The sequence below is a fragment of the Chlamydotis macqueenii genome, chromosome W, assembly GCF_036417535.1.
Source record: "Chlamydotis macqueenii isolate bChlMac1 chromosome W, bChlMac1.mat, whole genome shotgun sequence".
In the NCBI taxonomy this organism is placed as follows: Eukaryota; Metazoa; Chordata; class Aves; order Otidiformes; family Otididae; genus Chlamydotis; species Chlamydotis macqueenii.
This window is the reverse complement of record NC_141592.1, coordinates 53,614,513-53,636,555: the sequence shown is the minus strand read 5'-3', so window position 1 is coordinate 53,636,555 and position 22,043 is coordinate 53,614,513. Positions and strand designations below refer to the sequence as shown.

At 39.5% G+C, this 22,043-nt stretch overlaps 1 protein-coding gene across 1 annotated transcript in view; it reads right to left on the bottom strand.

The window, feature by feature from the left end:
* LOC147596814 (A disintegrin and metalloproteinase with thrombospondin motifs 6-like) overlaps nt 1-22,043 on the bottom strand; it is a 217,315-nt gene that overhangs the window by 33,103 nt on the left and 162,169 nt on the right. The window contains exons 14-19 of the mRNA XM_086769521.1: nt 19,734-19,836; nt 17,192-17,325; nt 15,112-15,235; nt 12,652-12,732; nt 6,795-6,958; nt 5,569-5,707 (exon numbers count right to left, since the gene is read on the bottom strand). Coding sequence (XP_086625647.1) covers nt 5,569-5,707; nt 6,795-6,958; nt 12,652-12,732; nt 15,112-15,235; nt 17,192-17,325; nt 19,734-19,836 — 745 coding nt within the window. The remainder of the gene's footprint in view (nt 1-5,568; nt 5,708-6,794; nt 6,959-12,651; nt 12,733-15,111; nt 15,236-17,191; nt 17,326-19,733; nt 19,837-22,043) is intronic.

Here is a 22,043-nt window from a genome sequence, read left to right as displayed (position 1 = left end):
GACAGAGTGACAGCATCGGTGGACAAAGGACGAGCAACCGCCATCATCTACCTGGACTTGTGCAAAGCTTTTGACACCGTCCCGCATGACATCCTTCTCTCTAAACTGGAGAGACATGGCTTTGATGGACAGACCACTCAGTGGATAAGGAGTTGGCTGGATGGTCACACTCAGAGAGTGGTGGTCAACGGCTCAATGTCCAAGTGGAGACCGGTCACAAGTGGCTTTCCTCAGGGGTCCGTCTTGGGCCCAGCCCTGTTCAACATCTTTGTCGGCGACATGGACAGTGGGAGAGAGCGCACCCTCAGCAAGTTCGCCGATGACACCAAGCTGTGTGGTGCCGACAACACGCTGGAAGGGAGGGATGCCATCCAGAGGGACCTTGACAGGCTGGAGAGGTGGGCCCATGCAAACCTCATGCAGTTCAACCAGGCCAAGTGCAAGGTCCTGCACGTGGGTCGTGGCAATCCCAGGCACAAATACAGGCTGGGCGGAGAATGGATCAAGACCAGCCCTGAGGAGAAGGACTTGGAAGTGATGGTGGATGAGAAGCTCAACATGAGCAGGCATTGCACCCTTGAAGCCCAGAAGACCAACTGCATCCTGGGCTGCATCAAAAGAAGCATGGCTAGCTGGTTGAGGGAGGTGATTCTGCCCCTCTACTCTGCCCTGGTGAGACCCCACCTGGAGTACTGTGTCCAGTTCTGGAGCCCCCAACACAAGAAGGACATGGACCAGTTGGAGAGGGTCCAGAGGAGGGCCACGAAGATGATCAGAGGGCTGGAGCACCTTTCCTATGAGGACAGGCTGAGAGAGTCGGGGCTGTTCAGCCTGGAGAAGAGGAGGCTCCGGGGAGACCTGATAGCGGTCTTCCAGTACCTCAAGGGGGCCTACAAGAAAGATGGGGAGATGGCTGTTCAGTAGGGCCTGTTGTGACAGGACTAGGGGTAACAGTTTTAAAATAGAGGAAGATAAATTTAGATTAGATATTAGGAAAAAATTTTTTACACTGAGGGTTGTAGAACACTGGAACAGGTTGCCCAGAAAGGTGGTGGAGGCCCCATCCCTGGAAACGTTCAAGGCCAGGCTGGATGAGGCTCTGAGCAACCTGATCTAGTCAGGGATGTCCCTGCTCCTTGCAGGGGGTTTGGTCTAGATGACCTTTGAAGGTCCCTTCCAACCCTAACCATTCTATGATTCTATATGAAAGGTCTTTAAGAAGCCCACTATGCTCACTGGCTTTTGGCCCAGTAATTTATGTTTTAAGCATGCCTCTTTTCTACTAATCTTTCCTAATTCTTTATTAAATGTATGTGACAAGAAAAGTCTTAGGAAATCTATGTGAACTCATCTACTACATTTCCTTAATCTAGAAAATTAGTTATATATTAAAATATATCTGGCTAGTCAAGCATGAACTATCATGCTACCCTTTACCTCATTTCTCATTTTTTTCTAGGTCTTTAGTTATCTTCAAAATTTCATATCGGTTAGAACAATGTTGTCATTATATATTTCTATTTACATACACGGAGTGAGAGATCATTTTCTTCCTTTCTTTCCTCCTTTAGTACTATTTTAGTAGAGAAAAGACATATCAACCACAGCATGAAAGAGATAGAAAAATGTTTACTAGATCAGGCTCTTCTTTATAATCTCTTCCTTTTGCTCTTGACAAATAAGTGGAAGATCTAAATATTTGAGAAGCTGTGACAAGATGAAATTCTGTAGTCAATGTAAGCATTGCCAACCGATGAGATTAAAATCAGATCTGACAACCTGAGTAGGAGTACTTCTTTTGCTATTTTTTACTCAAACTTCACCATAATAAAAAATAATATTTTAAAGGACTAGCCAAACAGCAATGCTAGTAACATGCACTGCTAGTTGACATAGATTTTATGTTCAGCTCTGACTGATAAACAATCATTTATCCTTTCTATCACAAGCTGCCTTACTTCTCTTGGTGGCTGACAAAAATAATAGGTGTGCTGGTTTTGGCTGTGACAGAGTTAATTTTCTTCATAATAGCTCATATGGGGCTATGTTTTGGATTTGTGCTGAAAACAGGGTTGATAACCCATGGATGCTTTCATTATTGCTGAGCAGAGTCAAGACCTTTTCTGCTTCTCACATCACCCCACCAGCGAGTAGGCTGGGGTTGCACAAGAAGTTGTGAAGGGATGCAGCTGGGACAGTTGACCCCAACTGACCAAAGGGATATTCCATACCATATGGCATCATGCTCAGCATATAAATCTAGGGGAAGAAGGAAGGGGGGATGTTCAGAGTGATGACATTTGTCTTCCTAAGTAACCATTACATGTGATGGAGCACTGCTGTCCTGGAGATGGCTCAACACCCACCCGCCAATGGGAAGTAGTGAATGAATTCCTTGGTTTGCTTTCCTTGTGTGTGCAGCTTTTACTTTACCTATTAAACTATCTTTATCTCAACTCATGAGTTTTCTCACTGTTACTCTTCTGATTCTCTCCCCCATCCCCTCAAGGGGAATGAGAGAGCAGCTGTGTGGTGCTCAGTTGTTGGCTGGGGTTAAACCACAACAATAGGGTTTCCCTTACATTTCCCTCAAATATAATTCCTTAAAAAATAATTTATACACACTTTATAATTAAGCAGTTTAATGATGCATACCATTCTCTCAAATATATTTATAGGATAGCATAGATATTAATGTTATGTTTTCACTAAATTTCGAACTGATATACCCTTTTCCTTCCAGGCTTTGTCTAAGAATTAGCAGTGCCAGTGCATAACTCCTCAGAAATTAAATTTAATAAGAAAGTATTCTGAAGTACTATGAACACAAAGTATCATTGTGTTCAGTTTTCAAAAAAAAAATTAAACCAGTCATGTTATTTATTGAACATTGATCAGGTAGCATATCACCCCTAGCACAGCATTCACCACTATTCACTCACAGAGTAAAGAATCTTTAATCCATGCCAGGCAGATATGTTAATTCAGTTTTTAAATGTTCTGCAGCATCTTGCCACACAGTATGTGATTTGTGATACAAGAAACACAGGTATGGATTAAGGAAACTTTACATCATTGTTGTCTAATTACAGTGTTATTTAAAACAACATCTCAGAAACAAAATTCAGATTCTAACTTAAAGAAAAATAAATTGAAAAATAAATTGCAATTTTTACCCAGACAACAGCTACAACTTGGTTAAGCCCTGTGAGCCTTGAAAAAATATTTTTGAATTATCAACTCTTCTCAGTATATGGTCTCTGAAAATAATCTAAGAAATGTAGCTAAACAAGTTCATTTAGACTCTTGCGGGAATAGTTACAAGCAGTTAGACAAACACTCTGCTTTCAAATCTACAGATCTATAGTTTATAATAAAGACATAAAATGTCAAGAGAATCAAGATGTTTTACAGATTTCAATTCACAAATAGCCTGCATGACTTTGAGTAGCCAAATTTTAAAATTACATGGAGCAAATTTTACTCTTAAATTAAAATCGCAGGCATGTAAATACTATATCTATTTCTAAAAGCAATACCCAAGATTTGTGGTTTGCAATTGCAACAGTTAATTATAAAGATGCCAGTACCAATACATAGTGAATCTTGCATCACTAGAACTAGTGTATGCTGGTTAATTCAGACATACTTTGAGCTCACTCATCAGATCATAAGATGTTCATCACAGAGTCAAATTTACATTTTCCTTAATGAGGAAAAGTATGTTTGTCTAAAGACAGCTTCATAATTCATCCGAGAGCATGAAAGAAAAACATAGTTTGCACCACTCTACAAGAGCGATGAGCAAAGGAAACTGGACAGCAATCAGTTTACTTATAATAATATACTGACTGACTATTTCATCAATCCCAGGCACAAATACAGGCTGGGCGGAGAATGGATCAAGACCAGCCCTGTGGAGAAGGATTTGGGAGTGCTGGTGGATGAGAAGCTCAACATGAGCAGGCAATGTGCACTTGCAGCACAGAAGGCCAACCGCATCCTGGGCTGCATCAAGAGAAGCGTGGCCAGCAGGTCGAGGGAGGTGATTCTCCCCCTCTACTCTGTCCTGGTGAGACCCCCACCTGGAGTACTGTGTCCAGTTCTGGAGCCCCCAACACAAGAAGGACATGGACCAGTTGGAGAGGGTCCAGAGGAGGGCCACAAAGATGATCAGAGGGCTGGAGCACCTCTCCTTTTCCTACCAGACTCGCTATTTTTAAAATAGCAGTTAAAAAAATTAAATCCATCACTCATTTGATTACAAGAATCCAACAAATGAACAATAAAAATATAGGAGAAAGTTGGTACCTTCTTCTATTTTGTTCAAGACTTCTCTGTTTAGCTGCACAGAATAGAATTTGTTCTGTCATTTGTATCTTACATATGGCTAAGCAAACTGCTGTATTTAAACACCAAACAGCTAGTGTCCTGGTTCCAGCTAGTATAGAGTTAATTTTCACCCAAGCTGGGAGAGGAGCTGGAGCTGGTTGACACAGCTGGGATAGTTTAGCCAAATTGGCCAAAGGGCTATTAGTAAGGAGGGTGCTGAAGGAAGGTTGCTGCTACTTGGGAGGAAGCCAGGCATCAGGATCCACTGTGAGCTATTGTACTGTAAGTTACATGGTTAAGTAATTTCTGTTATGAGGGGGGGTGGTTTGTTTGTTTTCTTTTCCTCTGTTGTTCTCAAACTGTTTTTATCTCCACCCAGGAGTTTACTGATTCTCCTCCCCATCCTACTTCAGGCAGTGAGGGGGGAGTGAGGGACTGTGTGCTATGTGGTATTTTAGCTGATGAGTAAGGATGTTGGGGAGATGATGTATTCAGTCTCCAGAGAAGAAAGATACTGTTCACACAGCACTTCTACTACTCACCAGTCCATGCAGCAGCAATGGTGTTGGCTTTGAAAGAAGCCAACTGCCCTGCCTCTCCCAGCCAGAGGTAAAGAATTGTATTAGTGGCCACTAGAGGGAGGATTAGGAATATAGTAAATTGTGGGCAAAAGGCACCCATGATGAATCATATGGGACAACCTACCAATCCCCCATCAGTGCCAATAGGCAACAATTCTCAGATATTGGTATGGGCTGGGAAATACAATCAAATTGTTATCATCTGCTACAGAGGAGCTGCTAGTATATATCCTAAACTTTGGTGGCTGGAGGATAGGAGAGCTGACTAGGATCTTGTGAAGGCATACCTACAAACACACAGACACATCCCTTTATTTACATTTGCCTTCTGGATTTTCATCTCCTTACTTAAACCTTCTGATGTCCTTTATCAAGAAAGCTCCTGTGAAAAGCAAACATCCCAACTTCAATATAATCTTGGAAGAAACATCAGCAGAGACACACTGTGCCAGATACAGTGTATTTAAAGATCTGAACATATTAAATGTACTTCAAAACAACACAATCTGTTGTGATAAAGTAAATGTTTTTTCACTGAATTAAGGTTTGAAGCATGTCTGAAATAAATGTTTTCAATTAGTTACCTACATAATTATGTAGTTAACTGTATCTTGCAATTCAGTTTATCCTAAAGCTTAACTGCCTGGTATCTTACCTCCAGCACAAGTAGCAGAACATTCTGACCAAGGCAGATGATTCCATGCAAAGCCAACTTCATTGTCTCCGCTGCCAGCGCAAGAGATGGGAACACTGAATTTATACCTTATACCCAAATTTTGTTCCTGTAGCAGAATCTGTAATTGAAAACTGGTTATACCATTAAAACAGGCAAGCAGAGAGCAATTAGTGACATTTACTGTAGGTATGTGTTATGTCCTGTGGAAGGGAAAAGTGTAATAAAGGAAGCCATAGTAGTTCTTTTAGGTAGTCTCAAAACAATCTGGACTAACTTTTAAAAAAGAAAAGTATTATTGTCTAAAGTGAGCTTTGTAATTTTTTTCCCCTTGACACAACTTTATAACTTCTGTAAGTTCTTTATTCTTACCATAGTTGTTGTAAAAAGCCAGTTTTCATAAAACTAATGGCTTAATGGAAGTTAATTTGGTAGCTGAATAATTACATGAGGTCAAAGTTGGTTAAGGGACATTACTATGCAAACATGCAGCAGTCCTTGCTGAAATCTTGTGAGGAGCTACCCACATAGCAAGAGCAGAACTAGGTTTGTAATTGCTTACACTTCTACTGACTATAATATTAGTAATAAGAGTAACAGCAACAGACTGTCGCTGAGGTCATTGTTGTCCCCTAATGCAATAGCCTGTGGTTCCTTTAAAGGAACATCAAAACTCTTGCTGCAGCTATATCACTTCAAGTTATATAGATAGAAGTGCAACAATCACTATGAGCTTTCATCTACCCTCACTGTTGAACTGCACTTCCACCTACTACATGTCCAACGCTAGTCTTTGATTCTCTACCTAACTGATAAAAGTATACTTCACACTCAGGCCAGGTCTAAAACCACTGACATCTACAGAACTGTCAGGAACTGTCATGCAATATCTTAACACTTCCATATATTAGCAGTACACAGAGATACATTACACATCCCATTTACAATTTCAGCTACCATTATTCTGAAGTATATTTAATACAGATTGGGCATTTTCTGTGATATTTCCTGGGGCTCTTCTGACTTTATCCCTTTTTCATCACAATGTTTGCCTGTCAGTTTTTAAAGATAAGCAAGCTGTGTCCCAGCAAGGCAAGCTGTATACTCTTTGTAAACATAACCTATTTTGATTTCATTCATGGCCTTGTCTTTCCTAAGAACATCAATATATATTTCAAATTTCAGAAATATATTAATTATAACTTTACCATGACTATGAGATTTTCTGAAGTAGGGCCTAGTGCTTCCAGAGACTCTGGTTCATCTGTTGGCCTCTTGTAATGGAAAGCTGTTCCAGCAACATCAAACTTTCTTGGCCAGTCGATAGTCCAGGCACCATTAATATAGTAGTCATCCTCTTCAGATTTTAAAGCTTAAAAAAAAAATACAAGCCACCTAAAAACTGGAAGCAGCATTTATAATGGAGAAGCCATTGCAAATTAAACCACTAATCTGTTAGAAGTATGTGAACTTCAGCACAACATCACTGTTTTTTCAAGCAATATAAAACCTTTTATTTAGCCCTGGTCAAAATATCCCTCATTGAGTTTGATAATATTGCCTCTTCAATAATCTTCAATGTGCAGGTATACTTTGCAGATTTCAACATGCAGATGCTACATGGAACATAACAAAATGCTTCATGCAATTTGCAATACATTTTCAACTTTATAACTGAGCCCATGTGCAATATATGCTGTTCTACTTAAGATATATGTAGGTCTCAAATGTATAACCAATTATTAATCTAATCTTAATCTAAAGATGTTGGGGCATGGGATAGGTATCTCAGATAATGTGCAGAGGAAAAAAAAATAAGAACATTGAGTCTGACATATGGCCCCAATCAGCTCTTGCTTTGTCATCTTTGTCCCTTGTTTTTTTTTTTTCCTCTCCTTCTTAAAGCATAAATCCAAGATATTTCTACTACAAAACCAAATACTAGCTATTTAATTTGCCTAGATATTTTATTATACCTAATTTACAGCCTTAAATCATAAAAGTACTGTAGACAAAAATTTCTTAGCTAACCAACCAATTAGGCTGGACAAGCAGATATTATTTAGGGACTTACATTTGATTTTTTTAATCAATATTATTAGATTAAGTTTCTAAATAAGAAATTAACTTTGTATCTTAAGGTGAATATTCTGTTGATTAGATATTGACTTCTTGACTTAAGGTGAAGTTTACAGCATTATTCAATATTCATGTTTACTTTAAATAAAACATGTTCTTAAAGGCAAAATGATGGTTGGAAATACATGATCAAAGCACCATGTAATTTTTTGTTGAGATAAATCACTGACTTCACTAGATAGGGAATTAACAAACTCACATCACAATCATAAGACAACTTAGGATCAAGTTGTATTCTCAGCTACATCTATGTGGACAGGTGGATACCTTAAACAGTTAGGGAAAATGTCCGAATGACACTCAAGTTTTCTAAAAGAGATGAGAGAGCATTCATATGAACAAGAAATAGTTGGGAGGCAGTAATGTTCTGCTGGTGACAGTCATATTCAGCAGGGATTAGTAACCATTTCCATCAGCACCATAAAATCTGTAAAGGAATGTCTTTCCATAGCAGAAATCTTATTTCATTGGCTTCCCTGGATTTACTCTGGAAACATACATGTGCTTTGAGTGAAGAAACTAGCTCTGACACATTCACTTATCTGGAATTCTCAAAGTAATTCAGATTCCTTACTGTCTATATAGGTTTTGTAGTACAAGAAGAGATAGTAAAGAAAGTGAGTACAGGAGAACAAGACAAATTGCAAGCAGTATGTTCTGGTTTTGTTAGTGAGGAGGGGCCTAAGGTGGTAGCTTCTGTAGGAAACTGCTAGAAGTCACTCCCCTTTGTTCAGTGGACTCGGCCGGGCCTAGGGCGGACCCGCTGCTGGCCAAGGCCGAGCCAATTGGTAGCAGAATGTCCTGTGATAACGCCTCTGCGATAATGTATTTAAGTAGGGGAAAACAGGAAAAAGAGAGAGGAGAAGATGTGACGCAGCTGAGCGGGGGGCAGAGAGGGGGAGGCGCGAGCCTCATGGGCCTTGCAGGCCTCACCCTCTGGCCTCTCGCCAGGCAGCCGACTGGGCCCAACTCGGCCCGGCTGCAAGAAGTGGAGAGGAGATGAGAAGTGAATAAGATGTAAAAAGGATCCTGAGAGGCGTCTGCCAGCCTGTTGTGAGGAACGGCTGCAGATGCCAAGGTCAGTGAAGGAGGAGGGGGAGGAGTAATATGGCTCCTGGCCAAGATTCCTCTGCAACTCGTGGTGAAGACCATGGTGGAGCAGGTTGTCCCCCTGCAGCCCATGGAGGTCCACGGAGGGGCAGAGATCCACCTGCAGCCCGTGGAGGACCCCACGCCAGAGCAGGTGGAGGCCTGAAGGAGGCTGTGGCCCATGGAGGGCCCACTGGGACAGCTGTTCTAGAGGGACTGCACCCCGTGGAAGAGATGACCCACGCCGGAGCAGTTCCACAAAGGACTGTGGCCCGTGGGAGGGACCCCACGCTGGAGCAGAGGAGGAATGCGAGGAGTTCTTCCCCTGACGATCATACAGCGGCGTAAAACAACGCGTGATGAACTGACCGCGACCCCCATTCCCTTTCCCCCCCCCCGTGCCGCTCGGGGGGGGGGGGGGGGGGGGGGGGGAGGTAGTAGAGATAATGTTAAGCTTGGGAAGAGGGAGGGGTGGGGGGAGGTTATCTTGTTCCCTGTCTCATTCTCCTGATAATTTTAGAAATAAATGAATAGTTTTCCCCAAGTCGAGTCTGTTTTTCCCGTGACGGTACCTTTAAGGATTTCTCCCTGTCCTTATCTCAAACCTTGAGCCATTATTTTCTTATATCATCTCCCCCTGTTCTCTGGGAGGGTGGGGGGAGCGAGAGAGAGACTGCGTAGTCTGGTCCCGATCGGGGCTGAACTACGACAGAGTATTGTACTAGGAGAAAGGAACAGTACTTCCACTATTTATCTATTGTAAGCGGTTATATGAAATAACTATGTTACAGCTGAACATCAGTTTTTTTATTAGTGCTCTTATTTTCACATAGTAAAAAAATTTCTATCCATATTGCTTTCACAAAATCTAGCTTAATTAGAGGAGGGTCAAAGGGTCTCCCAAAGCCACTAAGACATATTAAAGTCTCTTACTGTGCCACTCAATCCCAAACATTTTCTCATCAGTACGTCTAGTATCTACTAAGAGCAAAGAGAAAAAAACAAACAAAAAACCCCACACACACTCATGCATTGTTTACATAATTAATAATTCTGAAATTAAATGCTACTAATTGTATGTATGCTATATACACTTAAACTACTGTATACCCAGAAGCAAAGCAGTTCATTTTTTTTTTGTCTGACTTCCAAAGAAAAATGCATTTGCATTCTGTAAATGATTAGCTTAGTGTCAGTTGTTACACATAGGTGAAGGCCACACAGCTGTGAACAGCATTCCAGTAATATAATTACATGACAGTGATGAAGCAATGGCATAATGCTATTAGCATATGAGACAGAAGCCACAAGTTAATGTTCTAATCAAATAATTTGAGAACTTGAGAATGCAGGAAGCCCACGGGAAATTAGCACACAACACCCTGTTGCATAAGGGGAATATAAGGGAAGAGGTAACCTTGGATCAATCCATTTAAGGGAAGATAACAGCATTACTAAACACACTTTTTTTTTTTTTTCCAGCAGCTCTGAAAAGAGGCAATTTTGCCATTGCTGGGTTATTTTTTGGACAGATCAGCTGAAAAAAATCAAATTTCTGCAGCTGCAGAAATGTGTATTTTGCGGTCACAACACTAGGAATAATATTGGTACAGAAATTATCAGCCAGAGACAGGAGGAGGGAGAACAGGTACTGATTGAGCTAACTGAAGTTGCCAAATGTCTAACTGCAGCCTAAATTTGAGGCCATGACTTGCAAAAGAACTGGATCTTAGTTTATGGAACTGTGGGATGTTTGTTCTAAGTTAGTTTGAAAGCCTGCTAACTGAAAGGAACATAGAAAAAACCTAAAAGCCAGTGTGAGGAGCTACAGAAGAGGGTTTTATTTTTTCCTTTTGTGTATATTTCCAAATGGAGAAATTGATTTTTTTTTTTTATTTTAGACCGTGGTCACATATTTGGCAGCAGTTCACATAAATCAAAATATGTGTAAATGGTTAATTTCAGCTGAATCAGTTCTCTAATCTGGTTCATGGTGTAGCCACACAAACAGTTATAAAGACAGGGAAGGAGCTGTGAAGTTGACACTGCCACTAAAGAAATATCTATAAAACAATACCCTTGAGGTATGTATTTTAACATAATAAACTCATTTTTAATTACTATAGCGCTTGTACAGTTCTATTTAGGGACAAACTAGAAGCTTTTCTTTACCCAGAAACTGGTTATCCTAAAATAGTGATCTGGTTCACACTCACAGTACAAAACATCCCAACATAAAATGAAATGGCCCCTACAACTTAGTAAAGTTATCTTTCATTAGGATATAATGGCAGCTTTGAAACACAAGGAACTAGTTAAAGAGAGGAATTCTCCATTTGTGTTAACCAGGGCTTCTGTGGCATGAAGCAAGGCAGTGAGGAGAGAGCCTAAAACTCAAGAAACCCCTTGAAATTGTGACAAACACATTAAAAATGTATGTACTACTTTGCATTTTTAGATCTGTGGCCAGATCAAATACGAAAGAAGCTGCCTATGTTTTTAAGCCAAAAAATTGACATTTTTCATTAATTTTATACAGATGGTGCTGATCTAAGTGCTTTTCCAGATCACTTTCCTCTGCTTATAAATTAGAGGAATAAAAAACTTAATTGTAGTAGCTAAAAAAGTATCTTGTTTATTCTGGTTTTCAGCCACCCATGTAATCAGAAACAGAATGTTAATGTATATTAAAATATAATGACACTAATATTGGTGTAGATTCCAATGTTACAAAATGCTCTTTTGACAATATGGTTCTTAGCAGAAAACAACCATGATAGGATGCATTATATGCCTCTCCCACCACCTCTGTTTGAAATGTCAATATAGGATATATGAACAATCTTACCCGCCATATATTTTGACACAGGAGAGGGGCCAGGGGGAGCATGATGCTGTAAGAATAAGTAGCACTATTGCTGGAGTAGTGGTATTTATTATTCCTGCAGAATGGAGGGAGATTGGATAATCTGCTGAATTACAGGAGGGTGGGGGCAGGCAGAAAAAGTAGGCATCCAACAGTATAAGGTACCATTATTATCAATAAATTTAGGAATTAATGCACCTAGAAGAATAACTACCCTTCAAACTCACACAGGCATCAATTCTTTTCAACACACTAGTGTTCTATATATTAACTACATGGAGTACAGACTGACAAAGTAGTCCAGTCAGCTGCTGTTAAACCAAGTAATAGTTTTTGGTTGTGTTTATCTGTTAGTTTGCTGTAGAATTAACTAATCAGCTCTCTGATCTATTTTTTACTAATTACTATGAACTGAATGATATGCAAATCAGGGTACAGAAACTTTCAGAAATGCATGTTGTCTTGAGTTTGACAAAGCCAGATTTGTACGCATCAGTATTAAAAAAAAAAATAGAAAGCAGGAGACAGTTGTTAGCATTTAAGTAACCATGACTGTTGATGAATAATCATTCCAAGAATAAAATGATGTTTTAAAACAATACAGTCCCCCAAGACGCCCAGGTGCCCACTTGCCCAGGTGGAAGACACTAACTCAGAGTGGGACAGTATATCATTTGAGTGTTCCTCATTCGCTTCAACTCAAGTCTGACACTGTAACTACAATGAAATTGATCTGATTTTGCACTGAGTGGACAAGGAGAAATCACATGATGTATTTTATTAGCTCCACTCAGAAGAATACATTCTAACCAACTGCTGCAACTGTCTGACCACAACCCAATATTAACAACTACCATTCCCTCTGCTGCTTCAAAGTATGTGTATGGTTTGGCCAAACCAGAAAATGTACCTTCAAATCACATCATAAACTCTAACTTAATAACAGTCTGCTATTTAAACCATGCTCTTACCAATGTAGTTCTTCGACACTGCAACTTCTCTTATTTCAATGTGCACAGAACCTCTTGGAATTTGAATCACTTCCATATAGCCTATAAGATAAACAACAAGAAATAAAATTTACCTTTATCTTAAACAATGTTAGTAATGAAATTAATCATTAATAAATTATTTACTACTAGAAATTAGTAAGATATATGGGATTCAAATGTACTTCAACATTTTCTTTCATGTGATATAATGGAAAACTACATTTCAGACACAAATTTGAAAGTGATAGCAAGAATTTACCATGTAGTCAGGAATTCCTTTTTTTAAATACTACTAAAGTGTTTTCAACAGTACATCACAAGTAATTAATGTGTAGAATGATCATAGGATACTTCAGGCTGGAAAGGACCTCAGAGTCATTTAGTCCAACTTCCTGCTACAAGCAGGGTCAGCTATAAGATCAGACCAAGTTACTCAGTGCTTTATCCAGCTGGATCATGAAAACCTCCACAGACAGAAACTGTAATAACTTTCTGGGCAACCTGATCCACTGCTGGACTGCCTACCTGGGAAAAGTTTTTCCTTCTATTTGGTCAGCACCTGTCTTGTTTCAGTTTACAGCCATTGTCTCTCATCCCCCCACATAACCCGCCACTGTGAATAGTCTGGCTCTGTCTTCTCTGTAACCTCCTCCTCAAAGGTACTGGAAGGTTGATGTTGTGGTTTTGTTTAGTGAGGGGGGGCCTAAGGTGGTAGCTTCTGTAGGAAACTGCTAGAAGTTGCTCCCCTTTGTTCAGTGAACTCGGCTGAGCCTAGGGCAGACCCGCTGCTGGCCAAGGCCCAGCCGATTGGTAGCAGAATGTTCCCTGATAATGCCTCTGCAACAACATATTTAAGAAGGGGAAAACAGGAAAAAAAAAGTAAAGATGTGAAGAAGCTGAATGGGGGCAGAGGGGGAGGCGCAGGCCTCATGGGCCTTACAGGCCTCACCCTCTGGCCTCTTGCCAGGTGGCCAACTGGGCCTGACTCGGCCTGGCCTGGCCTGGCTGCAAGAAGTGGAGAGGAGATGAGCTAGATGACATGAAGAGATTCTGAGAGGTGTCTGCCAGCCTGTTGTGAAGAGCTTTTCTTGTGAGAGGAATGGCTGCAGACACCAAGGTCAGTTCAAAAGGAGGGGGAGGAGTAATGTGGCTCCTGGCCAAGATTCCCCTGTAGCCTGTGGTGATGACCATGGTGGAGCAGGTTGTCCCCCTGCAGCCCATGGAGGTCCACAGAGGAGCAGAGATCCACCTGCAGCCTGTGGAGGACCCCACACTGGGGGAGGTGGAGGCCTGAAGGAGGCTGTGGCCCATGGAGGGCTCGCTGGGGTAGCTGTTCTGGAGAGACTGCACCCTATGGAAGAGATGACCCACGCTGGAGCAGTTTCACAAAGGACTGTGGCATATGGGTGGGACCCCATGCTGGAGCAGGAGAGAAATGTGAGGAGTTCTTCCCCTGACCATGAAGCAGCGGCATAAAACAACGTGTGATGAACTGACTGCAACCCCCATTCCCTCTTCCCCCTGTGCCACTCAGGGTGGGGGGGGGGTGGGGAAGGTAGTAGAGATAATGTTAAGCCCAGGAAGAGGGAGGGGTGGGGGGAGGTTATCTTGTTCCCTGTCTCATTATCCTGCTGTTTTAGTAATAAATGAATAGTTTTCCCCAAGTCGAGTCTGTTTTGCCCGTAACGGTAACTAAGGATTTTCACCCTGTCCTTATCTCAAACCCCGAGCCGTTTTTCCTTATCTCCCCTTATTCTCTCCGAGGGTGAGGGGACTGAGAGAGACTGCGTAGTCTGGTCCTGATCAGGGCTGAACTACAACAGTTGATAATAAGTCCCCACAAACCTTCTCTTCTCCAGGCTAAATAAGCCCAGTTCCCTCAGCCTCTGCTCACAGAGGGGCAAGTGCACCAGCCCCTGATAATCTTAGTGGCCCCTCACCAAACAGCCTCCAGTGAATCAATCCTTTTCCTGTATTCAGGGGCCCAAAACTGGTAACACTAAGATTGCAACACTAATCTTGTCTTTTTTGAGCTAAGCTTTCAACTAATTGCCCATACATACTTCCTGAGTTCTTAACATGAACTTAAGAGACATTTCTGGATTCTTTCTATTCTGAAGTTTCATGTATGATTAAATATCAGATTTTACCATACACATTAAAATAATACACAAAATTACTTTTACCATACAACCATAACTAATTAATTTTAAAACCCCACCTCCTTTTAAAGTGCATTAAGGACCATGAGAATTAAGTATTCAGTAATGGAACATATTGTTGTATTTGACAAATCCAAACTAATACAGAAAAAGGAAACAACAAGGCAAAAGGAGTGAATGACCAGCAGCAATGCCATGCTGGAAGTCAATGCAGCACTTATTTGCTAAATAGTCATCTAAAGGCATTGTGCAACAAAATGGATGTATATGTGCATACCTCCTCTGGGCAATGAATCATTGAAGAAACCTTCAATGGCTTCACAAGTACTCCCATCTCCTCCACAAACACGGCATTTATCTTCCTTAGCATCAGACCCCAAAATATTATCACAACCTACATGCTGAGAACAGTTAACAAGTATTTTAACAATATGATAGTTTCTTGCACCATTATGTTCATAGGTTTTTTTGAAGTGTTTTTCTCAAGTTTGAGATAGTCAGGTGTTCTTTTTATCTACTCTGTTTTAGATAGCTATTACCGTAAGTGGGTTCTCGCTTTCTAGAGGAAGAAAATCAAAGAGTAGAACACCACACATTTTGGTTTCTTACCAGATCTTAATTAATAAATACTTTGTATTTCTACTGTGACTTTCAGGAAGCAATTTCACAGCATTTTACAAGCAATGTAATTATTACAGTTATCAATAAATGATTACTGACATTTGTATTTAATATCACAACAGCTAATCGCATTCCATCTATATTGTTTTGGTAAGGGAAACATTTTCTGTGTGTTCCTTAAACATTTATGCAGTATAAATAGTATTGTTTTCCCCAAAGGTATTTACAGCTTCATAGACCATCTTTCCACGTCCTCCAGGCAAAACTTGCAATTATTTTAATACAGTTGAATGTAAAGTGTAAGTTACTTCACTGTAAGAATAAATGCAGAATGAAACGTAGTGAAAGGCTGAATTACATGCTGTACTGGATAAGATATAAAAGCCTTTGGAAAAAAGGGATATCTATAACTGATCATTAAAAGTACATTACATTTCTGATTATCTATTTGAGAAATCGATCTAGAGTGAACAATTATTAACTCCCTATACTTAAAAAGCTACTGAAAATATATACAGTTGGATCCTTTAAGAAAATGGTGAACAAGTAGGATGTAAGCAGAATGAACACTGCAACTTGCCAATTTTTTCTGGAATTTATACAAAAAAGGAGGCAGCTACATAACTTGGTTTACTGTCTAACAATATTATCTACCATCTTGTAAACAAGGAATACATAGGTCATAAGAGAAGTCAAAATACTTAAAATAATTTACAAAATAGTATTATTCTAACAATTTACATTTCAATTTTCTGATTCACCAAGACAACAGAGACCCAGTTTTATTACATAGCTCATTCTCAACTTGAGCTTTAGTCTGATTAGTAGTTTTAAAAGATTTCTCAAGAGTACTAAAATCTCACATATAAGGTACACCAGAATTCGGCATGTTATCTCTTGTGCCTTTTTTTATTACTTTACTAATACACAGCAAGTGTATTTTGATCTCATGTTATTCAATAAACATACATTTTCAGCACTCAGTTTAGCAAAGCACATAAGCATCAGGGTAAGCTTGAGTGTTGTTAGTGGTTTCAGTGAAATCAAATAATTTTTTAGAGTCACTAGTAATGTTCAGATGTTTTAAGTACATAGTTAAACACTTTGCTAAACTGAAGCAGCAGTGGGATGAAGATAAACAAAAATATGACACAGACCTCCAGTTCTCTGCGAACTCATGCAATGCAGTTCTATAGGAATCTTACAAGATAATCAGATTTTTAGTAAACGGCAAATACTTGCATCTTTATATGCTTTTTCACGGAACTACTGAACAATGAAAACTTTCTCTTTCAATTACATTAAAAGCAGAATTGTTTGCAACAGGATGAACTAGTTTGAGAAACAGATTAGTATGTTCACATTTAATTTTTTTTTTCCTCCCCCCTTTCTCCCTCCTCTTTCTTCCAGAGTGGTGTTCTAATTGGAATGATGGAACAGGCCAAGGAATCTCCTGTTGCCCTTCCCACCAGTTTTTCAACAGAAACCACAAAGCAAGAAAAAAAGATGATGAAATGAAGGATTCTATGAATATCTGTGAGAAACTACTAAAATTCAAATTATTTGTCTTATTTATGCAATACCTTTTTTTCTTTTTGTCTCAATCTTACTCTTTCATTAACAACTTGACTCGTAAACACTCCTATTTCATATAAGTAACAAACAGGTACCATAATTAAATGTAGGAGACAGCAGACATAGCAAGTAATTCGTAAGTATTATATAACATTTGTAACCTTGCATTCTCCATTGATACAGATATCCAGTGAATCAGTATTGCACCGAGTCCCATCTATTACTGCAGGAGCACGTTCAGTGTAAAAATTATAACCTTCTGCCAAGCAGTTTAATGCACATGGTTTAACCCCACCTGGACAACAAAAACAAAGCAAAAAAAAAATTTAAAAAAACAGAACTATTTAAAAGTTAAGAATTAAATATATATGCATAAACAGATCTGAAATACATAATTTTATCTCAAACCTGACACATATAATGCATACACTTCATTTTATTTCCCTTTATCCATTTCTCTACTTGACTCTTTCTTGCAAAGAAGATTATTTTCCATAGTAAGATATGGCAAGGATGGCTAGCTCCATAATGATTCCATTATGTTAATACAATCCTAATGATTATTGAACAATTTAAAACAATAAGGATACCACTTCATCATTTGAAAAACATGAATAACTAAAGATTATAATGCTAGAAGTATGTTAGAGTAAATTTCAAAAACAAGATTGGACTATTTCAATTAAGAATTTAGTCCTATTGAATTACAGTACAGCTCAGACCACGTGATCACAAGGGTTCTTTTTAGGATTTTGATCTAAAAAAATTAAGAATAAAAACATTCAGTCCAATAAAATACAAAAGCACAAAGGGGAACATCAACTTACTCAGGGTTTAGAACAGGAAAATACAAAATAATCAAAGGGAAACCTGAGCTTTGAACAATGACAGAAACATAACTAAGCTTGATTAAAATGTCACAAAGAGAAAAAGAAATTACAACTCTCTTCCCTACCCCAAAATACCCTTTTATTGCTGTTGTAAGTTTAGCCCCGCTGGGGATCAGACTATGCAGTCTCTCTCTCACTTCCCCCACCCTCTGAGAGAATAGGGAGAGATAATATAAGAACAACCCCCCCCCCCCCCCCAAACAACAACAAAAACTCAAGGTTTGAGATAAGGACAGGAAGAGATCCTTAAAGTTACTGTCAGGGGCAAAACAGACTCAACCTGGGGAAACTTATTCATTTATTTCTAAAACTAGCAGGAGAATGAGACAGGGAACAAGATAACCCCCCCCCCCACCCCTCCCTCTTCCTGGGCTTAACATTATCGCTACCTACTTCCCCACTCTGAGCAGCACCTTCCCTTCCCCCAAGCAGCACAGGAGGGGAAGAGAGAATGGGGGTTACAGTCAGTTCATCACTTGTTGCTTTCCACCGCTCCTTCCTTGTCGGGGGAAGAACTCCTCACATTCCTCCTTGTCCTGGTTCTGGCCAGGATAGAGTTAATATTTACCTGAGCTGGGTGGAGAACTGAAGCTGGTAGCCCCTATGGCTGGGATAGTTAACTAATTAGCTAACAGCTGGGGTTAATTTACCCAAATTAGCCAAAGGGCTCTTCCATCCCATCTGACATCATGCTCAGTATATAAGTGAGGAGGGTGCTGAAGGGAGGCCCTCCTAGTTGGAAGAGACTGGATGTGGAGATCTGTTGTGAGCTATTATACTGTATTGGTGTTCCATCACTCTATTGTTTTCTTCTGTCATTACTGTTAAATTTACTTTTTGTTCAATCTCAACCCGCGTGTTTGGTTTTTTTTTCCTGGTTTTCTTTTGTTTGTCAAATCTCCTCCTATTCTCTCAGAGAGTGGGGGGGGGAGTGAGAGAGAGACTGCGTAGTCTGGTCCCCATTGGGGCTGAACTACGACACTCCTCTGCTCCATTGTGGGGTCCCCTCCCATGGGCCACAGTCCTTTGTGAAACTGCTCCAACATGGGTCATTTTTTTCCACGGGATGCAGTCTCTCCAGAACAGCTGCCCCAGCACAGGCCCTCCATGGGCCACAGCCTCCTTCAGGCATCCACCTGCCCCAGCATGGGGTCCTCCATGGGCTGCAGGTGGATCTCTGCTCCTCCGTGGACCTCCATGGGCTGCAGGGGAACAGCCTGCTTCACCATGGGCTGCACCAGACACTGCAGGGGAATCTCAGCCAGAAGCAACATTACTCCTTCTCCCCCTCCTTCTTCACTGACCTTGGCATCTGCAGCCCTTCCTCTCACAATAAATTCTTCACAAGCAGGCAAACACCTCTCAGGTTCTCTTCACATCTCCTCTCCACTTCTTGCAGCCGGGCCAAGTTGGGCCCAGACGGCCTCCCGGTGGGAGGCCAGAGGGTGAGGGCTTCAAGGTCCACGCCTCCCCCTCTCTGCCCCCACTTCAGCTTCTTCACTTTTTTTTTTTTATCTTAAAGATCACCTATGCAATCTCTAATTCTATTGCAACTGCAGGTAGAGAAGGACTCCATATTTTCAAGTGGAATCCCTACAATGATGCTCACTCCCCTTCACAATAAAACAAAACTCTACCAGAACAGAGATGGTTTTGCAACATTTTCAGCAATTGACAAAAGTATAAGCTTAGCAAACACTGCTCATTGTATCTTAACAAAACATTAAGTTTACAAACATTACTTCAAAATTAAACAAGTGTTTTTATATAAAGACTTCACATATGATAACATTTTTGCAGAACTATACTGTACCTCCAGTGTAGGGCTTCCAATTATAATACTTTCCCCGGAAAGGCATATCGTCAAAGTCTGCACATTGTTTTTCTCGAAAATCACGGGTCCCTGGAGGACATGTCTAAAATAAAAAAATAAAAATAATAAAAAAAAGTTAATTTTTTCTGAATATCATCATAAAAGGAAATACTTGCATTACAAATATAATCATGCAAGAGACTAGGAAGTGGTTCCCTGCTTTATCTTGTGGCTCTGATTCTAACAATTGCTTTATTGCTTTACAGTTCAAGTGTCTGTTTTGCAATCTTAGGCTGGCATGAAGTAACTAAAGTAATTTAAACAAAAGTGTCCTAGTTTAGCCCTGCTCAGGACCAAGCTACACAGTCTCTCACTCACTCCACCCACCCTCTAGTGGGACAGGGAGGAAAACTGGTAAAGAAAAGAAGCCAAAACTCCCAAGTTGAAATGAAACAGAAAATAAATTTAAGAGAAACAACAGAAAAAAAAACAAATCAGATGTGGAAAACAAATACAGTACAATGGCTCACAGTAGATCCTGATACTCAGCTTCCTCCCAAACAGCAAGACACTCCCCTCACTGCCCTCCTCACTGATATACTGAGCATGATGTCAGATGGGATGGAATAGCCCTTTGGCTAATTTGGGTAAATTTACCCCAGCTGTTGGCTAATTAGTAACCTATCCCAGCTGTGTCCCCCAGCCACAGGTGCCACCAGCTCCAGTTCCTCTCCCAGCTCAGGTGAAAATCTGAGTCTATCCTAGCCAGAACCAGGACAAAAGGTACATATATAACAGTTTCCATAAAACTGGACAATCAAAATCATGTCAAACTATGCTTCATAATCAATCCATCAACTATCTCCTTATAAACACACATAAAAACAGCTGAAAAAATTAAAACACAAAATCATTTTGGTAAGAGCTCTAGATTCAGTTGTACTATACTAAGCAGCTGTACTGAGTTATGTTTTTAAGACACTGAGAAAAAAAAATTAAAACATTATCTAGAGAGCTGTATCACCTTTGCTTACTTGTAGCCTTGACAAAAGCATTGTATTAAGGCTGAGAATAAGACTAGATATCATGCTTGGTCCTGATTCTTACCAGTTTTCAAGTATGAAGAAATACAAACTACTTTGATTTAAGTTTTCATCACTTTGCATTACCAATTATGAAACAGAAAAATAGCTTTTTTTACTTGGAATAAAGGTAGGTATAAGTGAAATTCATCTCAGGAAAGAATTATATGAGAAATTGAATTCTTTGCTATTTCTCACATTTTCCATCAGCAAGTTGAAAATAATAGTGACAGCTAATCTTGAATATACCCAGAATTTAGATAGTATATTAAACATTGTTACCAATTGCTGATAACAATCATTGAAGCTTGCAATTGCAGCAATTGATAACAAAGTATTTGAAATACAGATTAAATTTTTTTTTAAATACAGATTAAAATAATTTTTAGACTGAAAGAGAACATCATTTGTTTCACAGAAGTTAGAGGTGTTAACAAATATTACTACTTATGAGCAACAGAAAAGTGCATTTTATGGCAGTTTTACTAGTCTTCCTATATATCTCAGTCAGTTATCATTGTTCAGGAATCTGCATTGTATTCAAGTGAAAGGGCCTGTATAAACATGCATGATAAAAATTTACTGCACAATGGAAATATGAACATAGCAATTATAATTCTCAGTACACATTAATCAAGCCAGCCTATTACAATATGATTCAGAAACTACAGAGTTTTTCTTCAATTTTGAAGCTGTCATAATATAAATGAAAATACTGGTCATTAGACAGTATTGAAATTTAAGTTTCATATATATATATATAACTTTTTAATCTCCTTCTAAATAAAAATACATTTTCAAATATAATACATTTATTGTTAAAAAGGTACTGTTGCTACTTTAATTCAATAATCCTTCAGATCATAATAGCGAGAATAAAAAATAACTGTATGTAAATAAAATAAGAATTTAAAAAAAAATAATTAGCAACACAAATGAAATTTGTATCTCTGCATCATATTCTCCAAGCAGCAGAAGGACCAGTCTTGACCTACCACAAAGCTTGAGTCTGAATATCTCTGATACTGGTCATTACACCTTGTTCTTCAGGCCCACATGCTTAGGTACTAATTTACATGGCTGGTATTTTAACTGCATCAAGTTACCCTTACAAGTTAATTACACACCAACATTCCCAAATGAAATCCTTTTTCTAAATAGTTACACTAGGACAAAACAATAAATATGAAAATTAGTAAAGAAGGATTGCAACTTCCATATTTATACT